We start from the raw sequence: 25416 nt of genomic DNA, 5'->3' as shown, positions 1-25416 counted from the left end.
CGCATGCGCAAATCTCAGCTCACCGCGGATTGAAAAATAGTATTCAATAAATGAATACATTAATTGAATACTAGAACATCAGAGAGCGGTATTGAGCATGCGCGACTCGTGGACGCACATCTACAATCAATTCTAATTAAAGCAAATGCGTGCCATTGCAGAAAAGGGGCCAAACGTCCCATGGGGGGGGGGGGGGGGAACGATGATTAGACAAGAGATTTCTAGTCATCTGTTAATCAAGATTGATATATAGCAGGCGGAGGAACAGCGTGAATATCGAGACGACTAAAAGGTAAAATTTGGGATTAATGTACACTTGGTAACGAAATGATGAATTAAACTAACTTTTTTGGTGTTATGTATCATATGGCCTGACCAATTGAAGCTAAGTTTACATTCACTTTAAAACGCGCACTAAGTGATGTCACCATGCATCTTGAACAATGGTTGATGGTTATAAATGACGAGACATCCCATCCCTAGTCATTTAGCCCTTAGCAAATGAGCAAGCTGGACAGTAAAGGAATGGCTCAACCAAGCAAGTAAAGCATATATACTAAAGAATTCTGAATTTAGATGACAAAGCAGCAAAAGCAAAATATAAGATCGCAATAGATTACAATACATATGGTTCGGCTCACCTGGCATTCATTTCCACAACATTGTACCCAGCATGCTTTGCAATTACATGTGCCAGCGTGGTCTTTCCAAGACCAGGGGGACCACACAGCAGGGCAACCTGGGAACACAAATGAGCTTTTATTGAAAAATCGTCCGGCACCACACAACAAAGTGATATCTTAGAAGGATGAGCCCAACCCATCTAGCAGTGTTTGACCTCTAGTCCTACGCCTCACTCACTTTGTGTTTGGGCCTGTTGTGCTGGTCCAGCTCAGCATCCAGAAGCTCCTCTGTGATCTGTGTCTTTGTTTTCCACTTAGTCTGTTGCTCTTTCTGAAACTTGAAGTTGGAACGAGGATCGGGGTTTGCCTTAGGCTTCTTTGCCACCTTTTCTTTTCCGAAGACTACAGTGTCCCATAGTTTCAGCCATTTTAGAAGACAGCGATTTGTGTACTGTGGTATAAACAAACAAGACAGATGTTTACAAATAAGTAAGAAAGTATTGACTGAAAGAATGCACCAAATTGCACTTCTATTTCGCACCTACTCCCATAGCAACGAAATAGGCCACAAATAAAACTTCACTTTTATTAAAAACAATTAACTGCTTAAGGAACATCGATGTAACCTTTACGTTGCTGGTCTTTTAATGGGGATTGCATTAATAATAGCGCGGCCTCGCGGCCAGCGCTATTTACGGCGACCATCAGGTAGGAGGGAGGCGCACTATTATAAACAAGATAACAGCAACGTACAGGGTATGTTGTGGTCATGGTTAAAACACTGAAATTGGATTAAAACACAAGAATGGCTTTGTAAACATTGTTCACAAAACAATATATAGGCAACTAGATTTTCAATTAAATTATAACAGGGCCTATTAGTATAGATAGCTGATAGCGATGTGAAAACAGACCCACAATTTGTGGGTTCATTAATTTAAGTGTGTCAACAAACTTAATACATTTAATAATCAAAAAAAGTAGTACTATGTATTTTTTATTGTCAATTGAATTTAATTCAAAATCCACATTCAATATTATAATTCAATAAATGTACTTATCATAAACAGCATCATTGTGTATTGCATTTTATTTATAGGTTTATTATGTTCAGAACACACCTTCCCATTGGGGGAAAACCTCTAGAATACTACAAGGATTGCAAGATTAGATAGACATTTATATGTATGTCTGACCACTGTGTTATAAGTCAGTATTTCTCATGTTAGGATTCACGCTTCTATTTAAATGAGAGTATTTAATACATTGGTTTATAGTAGTTAATACAGCATATAAATACAAAAATCACTTATCAGATGGATTCTCCAATAGGGATTTTAGGATTGTGATAAAAAAAACAAAAATGTATGCTTACCTGATAAATTTCTTTCTTTCCGGACATGGAGAGTCCACAACGTCATTCCAATTACTGGTGGGATATTCAACTCCTGGCCAGCAGGAGGAGGCAAAGAGCACCCCAGCAAAGCTGTTAAGTTTAACTTCCCTTACCCATAATCCCCAGTCATTCAACCGAATAAAAATGGAAAAGAAGAAACACAAGGGTGTAGAGGTGCCTGAGGTTTACTCAAACTAAGTGCTGAACATAATTTAAAAGAAGGGTGGGGTTGTGGACTCTCTATGTCTGGAAAGAAAGAAATTTATCAGATAAACATACATTTTGTTTTCTTTCCTATGACATGGAGAGTCCACAACGTCATTCCAATAACTAGTGGGAACCAATACCCAAGCTAGAGTACACGGAATGAACAGGGAGGGAGAACAAAGCAGGAGGACCTAAACAGTAGGCACCACAGCTAAAAGACAAAACGAAATGGATGGTGCTGGTCTTGATGTACAGGGAGTGCAGAATTATTAGGCAAGTTGTATTTTTGAGGATTAATTTTATTATTGTACAACAACCATGTTCTCAATGAACCCAAAAAACTCATTAATATCAAAGCTGAATATTTTTGGAAGTAGTTTTTAGTTTCTTTTTACTTTTAGCTATTTTAGGGGGATATCTGTGTGTGCAGGTGACTATTACTGTGCATAATTATTAGGCAACTTAACAAAAAACAAATATATACCCATTTCAATAATTTATTTTTACCAGTGAAACCAATATATCATCTCAACATTCACAAATATACATTTCTGACATTCAAAAACAAAACAAAAACAAATCAGTGACCAATATAGCCACCTTTCTTTGCAAGGACACTCAAAAGCCTGCCATCCATGGATTCTGTCAGTGTTTTGATCTGTTCACCATCAACATTGCGTGCAGCAGCAACCACAGCCTCCCAGACACTGTTCAGAGAGGTGTACTGTTTTCCCTCCTTGTAAATCTCACATTTGATGATGGACCACAGGTTCTCAATGGGGTTCAGATCAGGTGAACAAGGAGGCCATGTCATTAGATTTTCTTCTTTTATACCCTTTCTTGCCAGCCACGCTGTGGAATACTTGGACGCGTGTGATGGAGCATTGTCCTGCATGAAAATCATGTTTTTCTTGAAGGATGCAGACTTCTTCCTGTACCACTGCTTGAAGAAGGTGTCTTCCAGAAACTGGCAGTAGGACTGGGAGTTGAGCTTGACTCCATCCTCAACCCGAAAAGGCCCCACAAGCTCATCTTTGATGATACCAGCCCAAACCAGTACTCCACCTCCACCTTGCTGGCGTCTGAGTCGGACTGGAGCTCTCTGCCCTTTACCAATCCAGCCACCGGCCCATCCATCTGGCCCATCAAGACTCACTCTCATTTCATCAGTCCATAAAACCTTAGAAAAATCAGTCTTGAGATATTTCTTGGCCCAGTCTTGACGTTTCAGCTTGTGTGTCTTGTTCAGTGGTGGTCGTCTTTCAGCCTTTCTTACCTTGGCCATGTCTCTGAGTATTGCACACCTTGTGCTTTTGGGCACTCCAGTTATGTTGCAACTCTGAAATATGGCCAAACTGGTGGCAAGTGGCATCTTGGCAGCTGCACGCTTGACTTTTCTCAGTTCATGGGCAGTTATTTTGCGCCTTGGTTTTTCCACACGCTTCTTGCGACCCTGTTGACTATTTTGAATGAAACGCTTGATTGTTCGATGATCACGCTTCAGAAGCTTTGCAATTTTAAGAGTGCTGCATCCCTCTGCAAGATATCTCACTATTTTTGACTTTTCTGAGCCTGTCAAGTCCTTCTTTTGACCCATTTTGCCAAAGGAAAGGAAGTTGCCTAATAATTATGCACACTTAATATAGGGTGTTGATGTCATTAGACCACACCCCTTCTCATTACAGAGATGCACATCACCTAATATGCTTAATTGGTAGTAGGCTTTCGAGCCTATACAGCTTGGAGTAAGACAACATGCATAAAGAGGATGATGTGGTCAAAATACTCATTTTCCTAATAATTCTGCACTCCCTGTATAGTTAATTTCTAATGATAGATAGAAATGGACTTGATGTGCAAGTTAAATCCGACAAAATAATGTGCAATATACTCACTCCTTTAGTAATGTGAGTTCAGCTTCCAAGGTGTGTCTCTCTCCAAAGGAACAACAGGTGATTTGCAAAGGTATTATCAGCTGGGCTGAAAAAGGATTAAAACCCCATCAGCAGTAAGGTAATAACTTTTGTTGTAAATCATGTAGTAACTTACTTATAAAAAGCAGAAAGTCCGGCTTGTCACAGGAAAAAATGATTCCCAATATAAGAGATAAAAAGGTTTATTTTAGCTCTACGCGTTTCAACGCTCAAGCGTCTTTTTCAAGAGCAATAAAAACAAGTTTAAAGGTTTGTATATACAAAAGTAAGTTACTACATGATTTACAACAAAAGTTATTACCTTACTGCTGATGGGGTTTTAATCCTTTTTCAGCCCAGCTGATAATACCTTTGAAAATCACCTGTTGTTCCTTTGGAGAGAGACACACCTTGGAAGCTGAACTCACATTACTAAAGGAGTGAGTATATTGCACATTATTTTGTCGGATTTAACTTGCACATCAAGTCCATTTCTATCTATCATTAGAAATTAACTATACATCAAGACCAGCGCCATCCATTTAGTTTTGTCTATTGTCTGTACAGTCCCTGGGGAGAGACTGAGGAAGGGCAGCGGTCATCTGTATATTCTAACAAGGAGAGTATTGGTTTTTAGCACATTGTGTTGAGCATATTTGTTTTGTTAACATCTGACCTGTTTGCCACACATACTTTTGTACACCACAGCTAAAAGAACCTTTCTCCCAAAAAAAGGCCCCAGCCGAGGCAAAAGTATCAAATTGATAGAATTTGGAAAAAGTATACAGAGAGGACTTTGTTGCCGCTTTGCAAAGCTGTTCCACAGAAGCTTCAGTTTTTGAAAGCCCAAGAAGAGGAGACAGCCCTAGTGGAATGAGCCGTAACTCCCTCAGGAGGCTGCTGTCCAGCAGTCTCATAAGCAAAACAAACTATACTTCTTAACCAGAGGGAAAGAGAGGTAGAAGAGGTCTTCTGACCCTTATGCTTTCCAGAGAAACCAACAAACAGGGTAGAAGAATGCCTAGCTGGAAGGTAAAATTTTGAGCCCACACAACATCCAAGTTATGCAAAAGACGTTCCTTATGAGGATTAGGACAAAAAGAAGAAACAACAAATTCCAAAACTTAAGTATCTATCAGACAGCACCTTAGGGAAAAAAACTAATTAGTATGAAGAATCGCCTTATCTGCAAGAAAATAAGGCACAGCGAATCACACTGCAGATTTGAAAGGTCAGAACTCTGCGAGTGGAAGAAAAAGTTTATATACCAACATGTATTGGCTCAACGGAGCCTGCTGCGAAAAACTCTATTAAGGCTTCAAGGAGGAGCAACAGGTTTAAACACAGACCTGATTCTGACCAGGGCCAGAACAAAAAACTAGAACATCTGGAAATCTGCCAGACGTTTGTGCAAAAAAAAAAGGACAGAGTAGAAATCTGACCCTTCAAAGTACCGACTGACAAACCTTTCTCCAGACTATCCTGAAGAAAAAATAAAATTCGGGGATCCTCACCCGACTCCATGAGAAACCTTTAGATTCTTAAAATCATGAGGTCTACCTGACATGCAGAGACTTCCACATTCTCAAATTGGAGAAAGAGAAGGAAGAAACCACAATGTTTATAATTTGGGATTAACAGGAACCGCCAGAGAATCTATCAAAGCGACCAGAGGATCTCTCGACTTAGATCCGAACTCTGCAAGCTTGACGTTCTGGAGAGACGCCATCAGATCCAACTCCGGAACCCCCCACCTGAAGGTTATCCTGGAGAACACTTCTGGATAGAGAGCCGACTCCCCGGGAAGAAAACACAGTCTGCTCAGAAAATCCACTTCCCAAATGTCCACTCTTTCTGACCCTTATGGAATGTGGATGGCAGATAGAAGGCAATCAAGATGTTTTTGCCCACTGCAGAATGCGAGTCACCTCCTTCATGGCATAGGAACTCTGAGTTCCTCCCTGGTGTTTGATGTAAGACACTGAGGTGGTGAAGTCCGACTGGAATCTGATAAACCGGACTAAAGATAATGAAGGCCAATCTACCAAGACATTGAAGATTACTCTCAACTCCAAGATGTTTATTGAGAGAGAGAGAGAGAGAGAGAGAGAGAGAAACTCCTCCCAAGTCCTCCCTGAGAGCTTTTAGAGAGCCCACAAACTGCTCCCCAGCCTAACAGGCTGGCGTCCATAGTCACAAACACCCAGGAAGGTCTCAGGAACAAGTACCCTGAGCCAGGTCTACTGTGAAATCCACTACGAGAGAGAGAGACAGACTCTTGCTAGAGGATCCATATTTATCCTCTGCGATAAACCTGAATGGTCTCCGTTCCACTGAATGCGCATGCATAGTTGCAGAGGTCTCAGATGGAACCGAGCAAAAGGATGATGTTCATGGAAACAACCAATCCCCGACATGCAATAAGCTACTGAAGGACGAATAGCAGACTGGAGAAAAAGGAAAAAACAAGAGTTTGGTTATTTTGATATCCGTCAGAAAAATGAATACGAATAGAGAATCTATATAATCCACAAGGAACTCTTGTATCTGGAACTAGGGAACTCTGTCCCAGACTCACTCTCCACCTGAGAGAACTCAGAATAGACAACAACATCTCTATATGAGACTTTGCTAGAAGAAAAGATGACGCCTGAACCAAGAAGTCGTCCAGGTAAGGTGCCACCTCTATTCCCTGAGATCTGATCACCACCAGAAGTGCCCCCATAACCTTTGTGAAAATACTTGGAGCTATAGAAAGGCCAAAGAGAGGGCAACAGACTGGAAAGTTTGTCCCGAAATGCAAAATTCAGAAACTTGCGAGGTCCCCACCTCAATAAGAGAAGAATTATAATAAAACATCCCTGTACATAAAAAAAGGTAACAAGAGAATAAAAATATCAGTGTCTTCCTGAAAAAGTGAAGATCAAAGGATAGGGATATCAATCATAAGAGTATGCCCAATTTAAGCTAAAGCCACTCAGAGGTCAGCCTTGGGAGGGGGGGTACTGTCATACCCACATCGGGTCTTAAAGTCTGGACACTCAGGGGTATCCCAGTAACTTACCACTGAACCACAAGCGGGCTTCTATTCAATGTCTAAAATCACTAGACATATGATAAAAAAAACAAAGGACAAACACTAGTCCATAATCAATGTGTATAATATAAAATTGTGCCTATTACAAATAATAAGGCGACAGAAACAAACATCTTAGCGTCGTAAATCCCTAAGAAGATATATATCTATCTGAGAGAGAGAGAGAGAGAGATATCATGAAAGAAAACTTGCACTCGCTTGATTTTTTAAACAGATTTTCCTCGTCTGAGGAAGGGGATATATTGTCTCCGAAACGTCACACAGTCACAGTAAAATTTGTTTAAAAAATCCAGCAAGTGCAGGTTTTCTTTCATGCTGTTTATAATTATCTACTAGCACCCTGGTAGATGTTTTCAAGGTGAGAGTGCACATCTTTGCTACGTTTTAGATATATATATATATATATATATATATATATATATATATATATATATATATGTTACAAAGAGTAAGACAAGAAGTCACAGACATGGATAAATCATCTCCAACCAGGAGAGATAAAAAATAAGAGCCCCTATATCAAAATAGGGAACACTAAATAAATGCTTAAGCCCCAAAGAGGAGAGATGACTGTCACCTCTACAGACTAAGCTATATGTCATAACCGTGCCTAGGGAAAATAGCGATCTATTTCGAGATCCGCCCACTCTGGTTTTCTGAAACAGGGATAGCAAAATGTTAGACGTTAAGCAAAGAGTACCTCGTCGTCTTCTAACTGCTAAAAGCCACCACTACTCTTACTAAAGAGATTGACATGGACACAGCTAGACCCCAATCCTTGCTTGCAGCGAAGAGTACCCATAAAAGGATTAATATCTTCAGACACCAACTTTGCACAACCTCCATTGACAGAGGCAAAGAGAATGACTGGGGAATACAAGTATGTAAGTTACAGTTAACAGCTTTGCTGGGGTGCTCTTTGCATCCTCCTGCTGGCCAGGAGTTGAATATCCCACTAGTAATTGAAATGACGTTGTGGACTCTCTCATAGGAAAGAAAAGTTACTATATAATTGTTTAAAATGTGATGTTCAGATTCATTGATATTATTATATGTGAACCATCTACAGTATATCATTCCGGAGGATTGTATCGCAGTATATACACAGCAATCTGTCTGATAATCTGATATAATTATAAACACTGGCTCTGAGGCATATGAATAGTAATTTTAGCTTAAATGGCCAGTCAACATTCAAATAAAGTACTGTGTGTAGAATCATGTAACATTACCATAGCGACACCTGCAAAGGAAAAAGGATTTTAAAGTTTTAACCCCCTCAAACCCCAGCCTCTACTGCTCTTTGTTTCTTCAACAGCGCGTCACAAGCGCTGTCTTATGTTACACGCTCTTCCTCTACATGTAGTTCAACTGCACGACCTGGTACACTGTGATTAGACAATGTGACCATTACACGCTGTTGAAGAAACCAGAAGGGCAGTAGAGGCTGGAGAGGAAGGCAAGTACGAGTACGAGGGGGTTAAATATTTAAAATCCTTTTTCTTTTGCAGCTATCGTAAGGTTAATGTTACAAAATTCTGCAGAATTATGTAACATTAATTTGAACGCTGACTGGCTCTTTAAATCGAAGCTGCTTGCAAAAAGCAGTCTCATTCGAATCAATGTAAGCTCACTTAATAATCTATGGGTTCACTGCTAGTAAATTGTATAATACACTTCCCTGAACAATATACTGTAATATTAATTGTATCACCTCACGGTGCAGTGGCAGACAAAATTTAAATGTTGTTAAAGTAAGAAAAAAGGGGAAATATCATCTTAATAATGCTAAATCCTTAGCTACCGGTAGGTTAACTATATCCTTGAGTAATCATTGTGTTAGTAGACACAGCTCCCCGGCTAGCTCAATAGCCTTTCCCAATACCAAATTAATGTAAAGGGACAGTCTATACCAGAATTGTTATTGTTTAAAAAGATAATCATAACCAACACTGTTATAGAAATATACTTTTTACCTCTGTGATTATCTTGTATCTAAGCCTCTGCCAACTGCCCCCCTTATTTTAGTTCTTTTGACAGACTTGCATTTTAGCCAATTAGTGCTGACTCCTAGGTAACTTCATGGCTGTAAGCACAATGTTATATATGACACACCTGAACGAACGCCCTCTAGTTGTGAAAACTGTCAAAATGCATTCAGATAAGAGGCGGCCTAGGTCTAAGAAATTAGCATACGAGTCTACCTAGGTTTAGCTTTCAACTTTGAATAAAAAGAGAACAAAGAAAAATGGGTGATAAAAGTAAATTGGAAAGTTGTTTAAAATGACATGCCCTAACTCAATCATGAAAGTTTATTTTTGATTAGACTGTCCCTTTAAAGGGACAGTCTAGGCCAAAATAAACTTTAATGATTCAGATAGAGCATGTAATTTTAAACAATTTTCCAATTTACTTTTATCACCAATTTTGCTTTGTTCTCTTGGTATTCTTAGTTGAAAGCTTAACCTAGGAGGTTCATATGCTAATTTCTTAGACCTTGAAGCCCACGTCTTTCAGATTGCATTTTAACAGTTTTTCACCACTAGAGGGTGTTAGTTCACATATTTCATATAGATAACACTGTGCTCGTGCACGTGAAGTAATCTGGGAGCAGGCACTGATTGGCTAGACTGCAAGTCTGTCAAAAGGACTGAAAAAAGGGGCAGTTTGCAGAGGCTTAGATACAAGATAATCACAGAGGTTAAAAGTATATTATTATAACTGTGTTGGTTATGCAAAACTGGGAAATGGGTAATAAAGGGATTATCTATCTTTTAAAACAATAAAAATTCTGGTGTAGACTGTCCCTTTAAGCAATAAAGATGCTGAGTTAATCAATTCAGCTACTCATTAAGTCTATCAGACTATTTTATTATACTCTTCCCCTTACACCGTGCTACAAAGTGGTTGCTTGATTAGTGCAGGAAATAGTTTACATCTGTCACTAACTGCCCACATTAAAAGGAAAGAATATATAAATAACCAAGAGGTATGCCCCTGGACTGTTTAACAATGACAATTTTTCTAACAAGGAGTATGAAACGATAGTTTTGTAAGCAGATTTTTTTTTCCAATTCAATCTTTAAAATTGCTGATATATACTTTGCACATTTTTAATGACACTATCCCTTCTTCAGAAAAAGGAAAAGGACTTAGAAAAACATGTAGCAACAATATAAAACCCACATTTTTTCTTTCATGATTCAGATAGAGCAGAAATTTTAAGCAACTTTCTAATTTATTCCTATTATAAAATTTTCTCTTGCTATCTTTATTTGAAAAAGCAGGAATGTAAAGCTTAGGAGCCGGCCCATTATTGGTCTAGTACCTGGGTTTCACTTGCTTATTGGCGACTAAATGTAGTCACCAATAAGCAAGCTTTATCCTAAACCTAAATAGTCACGTTTTTCCTGTTGTGTTGTAAGAAAATTAATAAAACTGAATAAAAAACAAAACAAAAAAAAAACTGTTTGCTCTGATCAGGGGTCAGCAGACTTAGCACCCCAGATGTTTTGGAACTACATTTCGCATGATGTTCAGATACTCTTTAATCTGGCTGAGTATTATGAGAAATGTAGTTCCAAAACTTCTAGGGTGCCAAGGTTGCTGATGAAAATGTTGGGGTTCATATCCCTTTAACACTCAAACTCACATGCCCTGTTGTGTTCAAACAGTGCACTACTAGCTTACTTGTCAATCAAACTTGTGCACAAGAGCGTACTTAACAGCTACGTATGCTCTGAGATTAACACCTAGAAGAATGTTAAAGGGACACTAAAGCCAAAATTAAAAACTTGCATGATTTAAAAAGAGCATGCAGTTTTTAAGAAACCTTCCAATTTACCTCTATCAGATTGTGCATAGTATTTTTATATGCACACTTTCTGAAGGTACTAGCTATTACCGAGCATGTGCAAGAGGTTCCATTGTATTAAGTAGATGAGTCGGTGATTGGCTGATGGCTGTCACATGATACAGCGGGACACAAATTGAAATTTGCCGTAATTTTTTTTTTTTTTACTGTTAAAATTGTGCTTTTGCATTGCCTTTTTATTATGCACTTGTTGATTAAAGGGTCACTGTAGCCAAAAATTTTCTTTCGTAATTCAGATAGAGCATGACATTTTAAGCAACTTTCTAATTTACTCCTATTATCAAATTTTCTTCATTCTCTTGGTATCTTTATTTGAAATGCAAGAAAGTAAGTTTAGATGCCGGCCCATTTTTGGTGATCAACCTGGGTTGTTCTTGCTGATTGGTGGATAAACTCATCCACCAATAAAAAAGTGCTGTCCATAGTTCTGAATTAAAAAAAAAAAAAAGCTTAGATGTCTTCTTTATAAAATAAAGATAGCAAGAGAACAAAGAAAAATTGATAATAGGAATAAATTAGAAAGTGGCTTAAAATAGCATGCTCTATCTGAACCATGAAAGAAAAAATTTGGGTTCAGTGTCCCTTTAAGCAATTCTGCTTTATAAAATGGTTGTTTAAACACGCTGATTGTTGAAAAAAAAAAAAAGAGTATGTTGAGTTTATAAATATAAACGCTTTCTGCAGACTAGAATAGAATTATAAAATGTTTTTAAATATCAGAGAAAGTAAGGAGTACTTAGGATCTATGATTACGGCACCATGCAGAAAGGCGAAAGAACTGTTCTGTGAACACCCTATTTATTTCCAGTGAATATTATGCACTTTTAACATTGGATTTAATACACTTTGGACTTTTTTTTATGCTTTGAGCGCCAGTACATTTCTTTTTGTTAATAGAATTGTAAAAGCATTCTGCTAAATAATATCACAAAGCACTGCGATACGGCATGACAAACGCTATGCAGTATACTTACATCATCACTTAGCAGCTCAGTGTAGTGTCTGGGTGTAAAGCAATCTACCCAAAGGCAGGTGGAAGCAGAACTATTATTATCCTCCTCTTCCTCATTAATGGAGCCAAGATCTGTAGCCTCGTTTTCAGTCTCCCCAAACTCCTCATTAATTTGGCTGAAAATCAAAACGTATTAGGATGCTACCAAATAAACAAAATTTAAAAGGGACATGAAACACAAACAAATGCTTTCATGATTCAGATAGAGCATGCCATTTTGAATACATTTCTAATTTACTTCTATTATCAAATGTTCTACCTAGGTATCTCATCAACACAGAATACCATGGGAAATATACAATTGTATGCTCTGTCTGAATCCCAAAAGAACATTTTTGGGTTTCATAGCTCTTTCATTTTATGGCTGCAATTTAAAACATGAAATAAAATGAATCTCGCATCTTTTTGTTAGGTGACCTGGCAAGGATAATTTTCTTAGAAGTTCATTGTACCAAATAATTTACATATGCATACAAAAGAGCACACATTATTAAAAAAAATGAAATAAATCAGTTGTGCATTTCCTACTTCTTTAAATTCAATCTAAATGTAGGTTTTAACATGTGATAACTCTGTATTAACGTTCTTTGACTGTTTAAGGGACATTAAACACTTTGAGATGGAAATAAAAAATGATAAATCATATATATATATATATATATATATATATATATATATATATATATATATATATATATATATATATATATATATACATACACACATATATATATATATATATATATATATATATATATAAACATTCCGCAATAATTTCATTTATTTTGTCCCTTTTTCCTGTAATTCCATCCTAAAATGGTGAGCTTTTCAGTGGCTGCACACTCTAGTGACCTATTTATAACTGTTCCTAATTGACCACAGCAGAGAAGGTAACCTAAGTTACAACATGGCTGCTCCCATTGCTTTATAGACACTAAAACTTTACACTTATTTTGTAATTGTATTGTGTGCTCCAAATGATCATTTTTACCTGCTGGAGGAATATATTAAAATGTTTACAAAAAGCTAATTGACCTTTATTTTGTCATTTGAAATAGCTGCTTATGCCTGCAGTTAGGAATACAGATAAGCTATGTAAACAAGATCGGGGGGCAAAAATCACACTCCAGGTGTGGGCGGGACCAGGGGCGGACTGAGACCAACCAGGGCCCCCGGGCAAAAGTGTGACAGGGCCCCCCACCCCCTCTTTGCTCCACCTACCTACCTCATCTGCCCTTCCTCCACCCTATTGCCCCTCCCATCCTCTGTGCCCCTCCCACCTCACTTGCCCCTCCCCCTTCATATGCCCCTCCCCCACCATGTTTTTAATTGCCATATAAAGAGACAATTTGTTTCCTTCAATATTTTTTATATGAATTAAATATTGTAAATTGGCAAGTGCTTATGCAAAAAAAAAAAATCCTTTAAATAAAAGATGCATAATTCTATAAGTATGCGTCTATACTAAATAAAGATAAAACTATCTCCATTTTAACTGAAACCAGAGCAGGTTTAGAGAAATTAATTTTAAAGGGAGCGTAAAGTCAAAATTAAACTTTAGAGGGACATGAAACCCCAAAAAATTATTTCATGATTTAGGTAGAACATACAATTTTAAACAACTTTTCAGTTTACTTTTATTTTCAAATTTTCTTCATTCTCTTGGTATCATTTGTTGAAGGAGCAGCAATGCACTACTGATTTCTAACTGAACACATGGGTGAGCCAATGGCAATCGGTATATATATGCAGCCACCAATCAGCAGCTAGAACCTAGGTTCTTTGTGGCTCCTGAGCTTACCTAAACCTTTCAGCAAAGGAAAAAAAGAGAAAGAAGCAAATTATATAATAGAAGTAAATTGGAAAGTTGTTTAAAATGTTATGTTCTGTCTAAATCATGCATGTCTAATTATGACTTTACTGACCCTTTAATGATTCATATTGAACATACAATTTTAAACACATTCATTACAATTTACTTCTATTATCTAAGTTGCTTAATTTACTTCTTATCATTTGTTGAAAAGCATACCTGGGTAGGTTCAGGAGCAGCAATGGACTACTTGGATTTAGCTGACGATTGGTGGATGCACATATATGCCTCTTGTTATTGGCTCACCCAACATGTTCAGTTAGCTCCCAGTAGAACATTGCTGCTCCCCTCATACAGCATCTCATGTAGAGATATACAGTACTATAGGTCTAACGCCCGCCAAAACCTAATATATACAAATTTAACACAATGTAGAGGTTCCTTATGCCTCACACACAGCCCCATCCCCAGTACCTTATATACAGATTTATAATATTATAGAGGTTCCCTTTGTCTCACACACACAGCCCCCTTCCCAGGACCTTATATACAGATATATAATATTATAGAGAGGTTCCCTCTACCTCACACACAGAGCCCCTCCCCAGTACCTTATATACAGATATATAATATTATAGAGAGAGATTCCCTTTGTTTCACACACACACAGCCCCTCCCCAGTACCTTATATACAGATATATAATATTATAGAGGTTCCCTTTGTCTCACACACAGAGCACCCTCCCCAGTACCTTATATACAGATATATAATATTATAGAGGTTCCCTTTGTCTCACACACAGAGCACCCTCCCCAGTACTTTATATACAGATATATATTATAGAGGTTCCCTCTGTCTCACACACACAGCCCCCTCCCCAGTGCTTTATATACAGATATATAATATTATAGCAGTTCCCTTTGTCTCACACACAGAGCACCATCCCCAGTACTTTATATACAGATATATAATATTATAGAGGTTGCCTTTGTCGCACACACACAGCCCCCTCCCCAGTACCTTATATACAGATATATAATATTATAGAGGTTCCCTTTGTCTCACACACAGAGCACCCTCCCCAGTACCTTATATACAGATATATAATATTATAGAGGTTCGCTTTGTCTCACACACACACAGCCCCATCCCCATTACCTTATATACAGATTTATAATATTATAGAGGTTCCCTATGTCTCACACACAGAGCACCCTCCCCAGTACCTTATATACAGATTTATAATATTATAAAGGTTCCCTTTTTCTCTCACACACACACAGCCCCCTCCCCAGTACCTTATATACAGATATATAATATTATAGAGGTTCCCTTTGTCTCACACACAATGCATCCTCCCCAGTACTTTATATACAGATATATAATATTATAGAGGTTCCCTTTGTCTCACACACAGAGCACCCTCCCCAGTACCTTATACATAGATATATAATATTATAGAGGTTCCCTTTGTCTCACACACAGAGCACCCTCCCCAGTACCTTATACATAGATATATAATATTATAGAGGTTCCCTTTGTCTCACACACAGAGCACCCTCCCCAGTACCTTATATACAGATATATAATATAATAGAGGTTCCCTTTGTCTCACACACAGAGCACCCTCCCCAGTACTTTATATACAGATATATAATATTATAGAGGTTCCCTCTGTCTCACACACAGAGCACCCTCCCCAGTACCTTTTATACAGATATATAATATTATATAGAGGTTCCCTTTGTCTCACACACAGAGCACCCTCCCCAGTACCTTATATACAGATATATAATATTATAGAGGTTCCCTTTGTCTCACACACACAGCATCCTCCCCAGTACTTTATATACAGATATATAATATTATAGAGGTTCCCTATGTCTCACACACACAGCCCCCTCCCCAGTACCTTATATACGGATATATAATATTATAGAGGTTCCCTTTGTCTTACACACAGAGCACCCTCCCCAGTACCTTATATACAGATATATAATATTATAGAGGTTCCCTTTGTCTCACACACAGCCCCCTCCCCAGTACATTATATACAGATATATAATATTATAGAGGTTCCCTCTGTCTCACACACAGCCCCCTCCCCAGTACCTTATATACAGATATATAATATTATAGAGAGGTTCCCTCTGTCTCACACACACAGCCCCTCCCCAGTACCTTATATATCTGTATATAAGGTACTGGGGAGGGGCTGTGTGTGAGACAGAGGGAACCTCTCTATAATATTATATATCTGTATATAAGGTACTGGGGAGGGGGCTGTGTGTGAGAAAGAGGGAACCTCTATAATATTATATATCTGTAATATTATAGAGGTTCCCTCTGTCTCACACACAGCCCCCTCCCCAGTACATATATACAGATATATAATATTATAGAGGTTCCTAACAATTATTCTCTATTGTACAAAATCATAAAAAAAATTAGAATTTCTGGGTTCTGTGACTGTCACACTGTGCACCTGCCCTGCGTAAGTTGTTGCAATCTGCAATGCAAATATGCCATGATTGCCATCTGGCCCGCCCCTGGCACCCCTCCGACAGCAGCCGGCCTCCGTCTATCACATTCACTGTCTGACACTTACCAACCTAGTTACCGGTCCCAGTCTGTAACTATCAGGTCCGTCTCGTGACGTCTTTGCCGCCTGACTCGGTCAACGTCTGCACCAGCCTCCTCAGCAGGCTCAGCTCAGCTCAGAAAATCACGTGGTTCCACCAGTGCAGCTGCCGCCTAACTCTAGCCTCTGCTAAATTATGTGCGCAGGCGTGCGGAGGCGGAGCTGAGTGCTGAGCTGCTGACAGAGCCAGCCAGGGCAGCTGGGATGACTAATAATATGTGGACCGGATTCGGATATACACACACCTGACTGGCCGGTCCACATATATATTGCAGGCTGCCGCTTACTTGTGTTACACCGCGGTCTGGCTCCTCCACGCTGCTCCTCTCCAGACTCCGCCAGTCCAGTCTTTCTTTCCTATACCGGCTCCTGCTTGAGCCTTGAGCTAACTTAAGTAATGCACTTACGAGTGACAAGTCACGTGCGTCTCCTCCACCATCGCACCCAGCCCCCCCCCCCTCGCAAAAAAAAAAAAAGTTCAACTTCATCATGGCAAAAATATATATTAATAAAAAAAAAATAGGGAACAAAATGCAGCATCAGTATTATGCATGGGGCCCCTTTAAGAAGCAGGGCCCTCGGGCCAGGGCCGATCTGCCCGACTTGTCAGTCCGCCCCTGGGCGGGACAGACAGGTACTAAATGCTTTCTTTTTTTAACAGTTATCTCAGACAGAGCTATAATAACAAAAACAGCTATTTCATACACAAACTTTAAAGCAACAATTTCCCATACATCCACTGGGTTTGGCCCTTCATAATACATAATTAAAGGGACACTGAACCCAAAAAATTTGTTTTGTAATTCAGAAAGAGCATGCAATTTTAAGCAACTTTCTAATTTACTCCTATTATCAATTTTTGCTTGTTCTCTTGCTATCTTTATTTGAAAAAGAAGGCATCTATGCTTTTTTTGGGTTCAGTACTCTGGAAAGCAATTTTTTTTATTGGTGAATGAATTTATCCACCAATCAGCAAGGACAACCCAGGTTGTTCACCAAAAATGGGCCGGCATCTAAACTTACATTCTTGCATTTTAAATAAAGATACCAAGAGAATGAAGAACATTTTATAATAGGAGTAAATTAGAAAGTTGCTTAAAATTTCATGCTCAATCTGAATCATGAAAGAAAAATTTTGGGTACAGTGTCCCTTTAATGAAAGACTTCAAATCACCTACAATTCATCTCTTTATGAATAGAGCCCATAGTATAGCGGAGAAGACCTACCTGTTCAGCATCTCTGTTAAACGCTGTGATTCCTCCAAGACGTGCCGCCGTCGCTAAATTAAAAACATTGTGCAGTTTATATTTCATCTGATCACACAAAACATTATAGAGAGCGTTGTACGGTGTTTCAAAAGAAAACCAATTTATTCTAAAACACATAGATAGATGTTCAGTGCTCTCCACAGAAAAGCCAGTTAGTATTTTGAATTAACCCAGTGGGGGCAGTGTAATTCTTTGCAATATTATAACCTTTTCTATTATTTATAAATGTTACTTAACCCCTTAACGACAAGGACATTTTTCAATTTCTTTCCCTTAATGACCAGGGCTATTTTTACATTTCTGCGGTGTTTGTGTTTAGCTGTAATGTTCCTCTTACTCATTTACTGTACCCACACATATTATATACAGTTTTTCTCGCCATTAAATGGACTTTCTAAAGATACCATTATTTTCATCATACCTTATAATTTACTATAAAACAAATTATAAAATATGAGTAAAAAATAGCCACCAACGATACCGGCCATCGATGTCCGGTGTAGAGAGGGCCACAGAGTGGCTCTCTCTGCATCGGATGGCCAAGGGGTGTTATTGCAGGATGCCTCGATATCGAGGCATCACTGCAATAACCGGAAAGCGGCTGAAAGCGATCAGGATTGCTTCCAGCCGCTTTAAACCCCTAATGTCGTACAGGGTACGTCGCTAGTCTTTAAAGACCAGTTTGTGCAAGACGTACCCTGTACGACATGAGTCGTTAAGGGGTTAAAGGAATAGTCAAGTCAAAATTAAACTTTCATGATTCAGATAGAGCATACCATTTTAAGCAACTTTCTAATTTACTCCTATTATCAATTTTTCTTTGTTCTCTTGGTATCTTTATCCTGGGTAGCGCTTGACGATTGGTGGCTACATTTAGACACCAATCACTATCCAGGTGCTGAACTAAAAATGGGCCGGCTCCTATGCTTACATTCCAGCTTTTTCAAATAAAGATACCAAGAGAACGAAAGTTGCTTAAAATTGATGCTCTAGCTGAATCATGAAAGCTTTATTTTGGCTAGACTATTCCTTTAAGCTATCCAATAGCATCATTTAACACATTTATTTAATGATAATTTGTGTAACACACATTGAAAAAATTTAACATTACCTAATTGTTGTCTTTAAATGTTAGGCGGGTGCGAAGTACAATTAGCCTCGTAGTGTAAATGATCAAGGTAAAAAGTTTTATAGATTTCCTACTTTACAGAATAGGCAAAGATCAGAAAAAGAACCATTATCTTGTTGACTAGGTTACTGCACCAATATGTGAACCTATTACCTCATCTGCAACCTGCTCCTTTAGGTAAGAGAAAGGCACCCCTAGGAGATTCAGTTGCTGTTCACCTCTCCAATTAAGCCCCGTCTTAGAGATCTGCAATAAAAAAACAACAAAGCTAGTCAACCAGAAGGGATACTGAACCCTAAATGTAGTCACAGGGAAAAAAAATAGGTTTATAAAAAGCTTGGTCCAATTTATGCATCAAATATTATTCACTGCATTGCATTAATTACGCAAAACGCTGTCTGTTTAAAGGGGCATATTCTTATCGTTAAACAGTTTTGTTTTCAAAGAAAGTAAAAATCCTTTTACAAGGAAATAAGTCAAATGCGATAGCTTTATTTTTATTTTTGTCTTTTTAATCAAATTTGGAATATATACAGTTTAATAGCTTCCCTTTCCACTCACGTTGTGTATTTGCTGCCAATGAATGCCAATTACTAGAGAAAGGTTTACATGAAACCCAAGTTTTCTTTCAGGATTAAGATACATACAATATTAAATACACGGAGTGAGACAATGATAAGAGGCTTGTATGTGCAGCCACCAATAAGCAGCTAGCTCCCAGTAGTGCATCGCTGCTCTATCAACAAGGGATATTCAGGCTTCTTCTTAGCCTACCTAGGTATTCTTTTTAATAAAGGATACCAAAAGAACAAAATAAACTATAGCTCTGAAACACAAACGTTTAATTTTGACTTGATTGTCCTTTTAAGAGGGGGTGGAAAGAAAAAGACTACTGACAAAATCTTGGGGGGGAGAAAATCTATTATAGATATGCTTGTAAAATCCTTAGCTTTTAAAAACATTGGAATGTTAGCATAAGGTCTGACAAATTTTTTTTTTCTAACAACAACTAGCAGGGTTTTAAATGATAAAAGGACTAAACTCAAGGAAACAAGCACTGCGTTTCATTGTTGTAATAAAAAATTAAGCAATGACCAGTGGTTATACTATTTAGCTTGATATAATAACATTTCTAGAGTAACATGAACTGGCTTACTGTTCAGTGAAAAGCTAGAGAAACTAAGTCAATTTTGTCCATGCTCAGAAGAGGACATAATAAAATAGAATGACAGTCACTTCCATAATTTTGCTTACACAGAATTAAACTTAAAGGGACATGAAACACAAATACATTTTTAAACAACTTTCTAATTTACTTCTATTATCTAATTTATTTAATTCTCTTGGTATCATTTGTTGAAGGAGCAGCAATGCACTAATGGTTTCTAACTGAACACATGGGTGAGCCAATCACAATTTAGATATATATATATATATACTGTATATATGCAGCCAACAATCAACAGCTAGGACCTAGATTATCTGCTGCTCATGAGCTTACCTAGATAAGCCTTTCAGTAAAGGATAACAAGAGAAGGAAGCAAATTAACTAATAAAAGTAAATTGGAAAGTTGTTTAAAATTGTATTCTCTATCTGAATCATGAAAGAAAAAATGTTGGGTTTCATGTCCCTTTAAGCTACCAAACACCAGCTCTCTCAATCCATGAGGGCAGTGGCTACACTCAAATGTTCTAATATTACAAGAAAATAAATTTGTTTGCTGGGTTTTTTTTTTTTTTTTTAACATGATTCGTTTATTTTTATGTTTACTTTGTTTTAGAACATTTATTTCTACTAAAGAAGCACTGTTGAATATCCCCAGAAGAAAATGTAACTGAATTATATTCATCCTGGAAGAGACTACTGACTTTAAAGGACCAGTAAACACAGTAATTTGCAAAATCAACAAATGCAAGATAACAAGACAATACAATAGAATTTACTCTGAATTTTTAATGAGTAGTAGATTTTTTTCTAACAAATTTCAAAGTTATGTATATTTCCACTCCCCCTGTACCATGTGACAGCCATCAGCCAATCACAAATGCATATACGTATAATCTGTGAATTCTTGCACATGCTCAGTAGGAGCTGGTGACTCAAAAAGTGTAAAAATAAAAGACAAATTTTTTTTTAATGGAAGTAAAATGGAAAGTTGTTTAAAAATTACATGCTGTATCTGAATCATGAACATTTAATTTGACCTGAGTGTCCCTTTAAATATTTTAGTTGAAATTTTGGATTTTTAAGCATTTAAAAAAGGTACAGTCAAGTCCAAATTAAGCTTTCGTGATTCAGATAAGGCATGCAATGCAATTTTAAACAACTTTCCAATTTACTTTTATCATCAAATTTGCTCTCTTACTGTTCTTTGTTGAAAGCTAAACTGATTTCTAAACTGTTGAAAGACACCTCTTATCTCAGTGCATTTTAAAAGTTTCTCACAGTTAGATAGCGCTAGTTCATGTGTCATATAGATGACATTGTACTCAATCTCATGGAGTTACCTAGGAGTCATCACTGATTGGCTAAAATGCATATCTGTCAAAAGAATTGAAATAAGGGAGCAGTCTGCAGAGCCTTAGATACAAGGTAACCACAGAGGTAAAAAGTATATTAATATAACCATGTTGGTTATGCAAAACTGGGGAATGGGTAAAAACAAAATTTATGCTTACCTGATAAATTTCTTTCTTTCCGGACATGGAGAGTCTACAACGTCATTACTAGTGGGATATTCAACTCCTGGCCAGCAGGAGGAGGCAAAGAGCTCCCCAGCAAAGCTATTAAGTGTAACTTCCCTTACCCATAATCCCCAGTCATTCAGCCGAAGGAAAATGGAAAAAGAAGAAACACAAAAAGGTATAGAGGTGCCTGAGGTTTCCTAAAAAAACCTGCCGAATTATAAATTAAAAAGAGGGCGGGGTCCTGGACTCTCCATGCCCGGAAAGAAAGAAATTTTTCAGGTAAGCATACATTTTGTTTTCTTTCCTATGGCATGGAGAGTCCACAACGTCATTCCAATAACTAGTGGAAACCAATATCCAAGCTAGAGGACACGGAATGAAAAGGGAGGGAGAGCAAGGCAGGAGGACCTAAACAGAAGGCACCACCGCTTGAAGAACCTTTCTCCCAAAAAAAAACCTTAGCAGAGGAAAAAGAATCAAATTTGTAGAATTTGGAAAAAAGTATGCAAAGCGGACCATGTTACCGCCTTGCAAATTTGTTCCACAGAAGCTTTATTTTTGAAAGCCCAAGATGAGGAGACAGCCCTAGTAGAATGAGCTATAATTCTCTCAGGAGGCTGCTGTCCAGCAGTTTCATAAGCAAAACTAATCATACTTCTTAACCAGAGGGAAAGAGCAGTAGAAGTGGCCTTCTGACCCTTACGATTTCCAGAGAGAACAATAAACAGGGCGGAAGATTGGCAAAAATCTTTAGTAGCGTGTAGGTAAAATTTTAAAGCATGTACAACATCCAGGTTATTGCAAAAGACGTTCCTTATGAGAAGAAGGATTAGGACAAAAAGGAGTAACAACAATTTCCTTATTAATGTTTCGATCCAACACCATCTTAGGGAGAAACCCCAATTTAGTACGTAGGACTGCTTATCTGCATGAAAAATAAAGGTACGGGGAATCTCACTGCAGAGCTGAAGAAATAGCAAGAAGAAACAAAACCTTCCAAGATAACAATTTTATATCAACATCATGCATCGGCTCAAACGGAGCCTGCTGCAAAACTTTAAGAACTAGGTTAAGGCTCCAAGGAGGAGCAACAGATTTAAACACAGGCATGATTCTGACCAAGGCCTGAACAAAAGCTTGAACATCTGGCATATTTGCCAGGCGTTTGTGCAAAAGAATAGACAGTGCAGAAATCTGACCCTTCAGAGTACTGACTGACAAACTTTTCTCCAGTACATCCTGAAGGATACAATTTGAGGAATCCTCACCCGGCTCCAGGAGAAACCTTTAGATTCGCACCAAAAAAGGTATTTATGCCATACCTTATGGTAAATCCTACGAGTAACAGGTTTACGAGCCTGAAGCATAGTATCAATGACCGCTTCAGAAAAACCACGTCTAGACAGGACTAGGCGTTCAATCTCCATGCAGTCAGCTTCAGAGAATCTAGATTTAGATGGAGGAATGGACCCTGAACTAGACGGTCCTTCCTCAGAGGTAACCTCCAAGGTGGAAGAGATGAGATCTTCAACAGATCTGCGAACCAGATCCTACGAGGCCAGACAGGAGCTATGAAAATCACAGACGCTCTCTCCTGTTTGATACGAGCAATGTCTCGTGGAAAGAGAGCAAACAGAGGAAATAGGTATGCTAGATCGAAATTCCAAGGTACCGCCAAAGCGGCCTGAGGATCTCTTGACCTTGATCCATACTTTGGAAGCTTGGCTCTTTGACGAGACGCCATCAGATCCAACTCCAGAACCCCACCTGAGGGTTATCTTTGAGAACACATCCGGATGGAGAGCCCACTCTCCGGGATGAAAAGTCTGTCTGCTCAGAAAATCCGCCTCACAATTGTACACTCCTGGAATGTGGATGGCAGATAGTTGACAATTGTGAGCTTCCGCCCACTGCAGAATGCGAGTCACCTCCTTCATTGCCAAGGAACTCAGAGCTCCTCCTTGGTGGTTGATGTAAGCCACTGAGGTGATGTTGTCCGACTGGAAGCTGATAAACCGGACTAAAAGATAATTGAGGCCAAGCTGTCAAGGCATTGAAGATTGCTCTCAACTCCCAAGATGTTTATGGGAAGAGAAGACTCTTCCCGAGACCACAGGCCCTGAGCTTTTAGAGAACCCCAAACAACTCCCCAGCCTAACAGGCTGGCGCCCGTAGTCACAATCACCCAGGAAGGTCTCAGGAAGCAAGTGCCCCTGAGACAGATGTTCCTGTGAAATCCACCATGAGAGAGAGCTTCTTGTTAAGGGATCCAGATTTATCCTCTGCGATAAATCCGAGTGGTCTCCATGCCATTGATTGAGCATGCAAAGCTGAAGAGGTCGTAGATGGAACCGAGCAAAAGGAATGATGTCCATGAAAGCCATCATCAGACCAATCACCTCCATGCATTGAGTCACTGATGGACGCATAGCAGACCGGAGAGAAAAGCAAGAAGTTTGGATTTTCTGACGTCCGTCAGGAAAATCTTCATGGACAAGGAATCTATGATTGTCCCTAGGAAACACACTCTTGTAGATGGAACTAGAGAACTCTTTTCCAGATTCACTTTCCACCCGTGGGAATGTAGAAAAGACAACATCTCTGTATGAGATTTTGCTAGTTGAAAAGATGAACCAAGATGTTGTGTAGATAAGGCGCCACAGCAATTCCCTGGGATCTGATCACTGGCAATAGAGGCTCCAGAACCTTTGTGAATATTCTGGGAGCTGTGGCAAGACCAAACGGAAGTGCCAAAACTGGAAATGCTTGTCCAGAAAGGCAAACATTAGAAACTGGTGATAATCCCTGTGAATGGTAACATGTAGATACGCAGCCTTCAGTCAATTTTCGTCATGAATTGACCTTGCTAAACCAATGGAAGAATGGAACGAATAGTTTCCATATTGAAGGACGGAACTCTGAGAAATTTGTTTAGGCACTTAGGTCTAGGATGGGACGGAAAGTTCCATCTTTTTTGGGAACCACAAATAGATTTGAATAGAATCCTTGACCTTGTTCCTCTAGAGTCTAGAGGGACTGAAACAATAACACCCAGGGAGGATAGGTCCTCTACGCATTTTAAGAAGGCCTCCCTCTTTACTTGGTTTGAGGATATTCTTGACAGGAGAAATCTGCCCCTTGGAGGGTAAGACTTGAATCCTATTTTGTAAACCAAAGCCCACGGATCTGGGACATCGCGTATACAAGCCTGTCGAAAAACATAATTTATGTAAGAACTTACCTGATAAATTCATTTCTTTCATATTAGCAAGAGTCCATGAGCTAGTGACGTATGGGATATACATTCCTACCAGGAGGGGCAAAGTTTCCCAAACCTCAAAATGCCTATAAATACACCCCTCACCACACCCACAAATCAGTTTAACGCATAGCCAAGAAGTGGGGTGATAAGACAAAAGTGCGAAAGCATAAAAAATAAGGAATTGGAATAATTGTGCTTTATACAAAAAAAACATAACCACCACAAAAAGGGTGGGCCTCATGGACTCTTGCTAATATGAAAGAAATGAATTTATCAGGTAAGTTCTTACATAAATTATGTTTTCTTTCATGTAATTAGCAAGAGTCCATGAGCTAGTGACCTATGGGATAATGAATACCCAAGATGTGGATCTTCCACGCAAGAGTCACTAGAGAGGGAGGGATAAAATAAAGACAGCCAATTCCGCTGAAAATAATCCACACCCAAAATAAAGTTTAAATCTTATAATGAAAAAAACTGAAATTATAAGC

General features: G+C 38.6%; 1 protein-coding gene across 1 annotated transcript in view; it reads right to left on the bottom strand.

Moving 5' to 3' along the window:
- CHTF18 (chromosome transmission fidelity factor 18) overlaps positions 1 to 25416 on the bottom strand; it is a 273900-nt gene that overhangs the window by 224805 nt on the left and 23679 nt on the right. Inside the window, exons 5-9 of the mRNA XM_053694989.1 lie at positions 19129 to 19221; positions 17805 to 17857; positions 12085 to 12238; positions 862 to 1074; positions 642 to 739 (exon numbers count right to left, since the gene is read on the bottom strand). Coding sequence (XP_053550964.1) covers positions 642 to 739; positions 862 to 1074; positions 12085 to 12238; positions 17805 to 17857; positions 19129 to 19221 — 611 coding nt within the window. The remainder of the gene's footprint in view (positions 1 to 641; positions 740 to 861; positions 1075 to 12084; positions 12239 to 17804; positions 17858 to 19128; positions 19222 to 25416) is intronic.

This window comes from Bombina bombina, chromosome 11 (assembly GCF_027579735.1).
Source record: "Bombina bombina isolate aBomBom1 chromosome 11, aBomBom1.pri, whole genome shotgun sequence".
Classification (NCBI taxonomy): Eukaryota; Metazoa; Chordata; class Amphibia; order Anura; family Bombinatoridae; genus Bombina; species Bombina bombina.
Note: the sequence above shows the minus strand (reverse complement) of the source record. Positions and strands in the feature narration are given on the sequence as shown.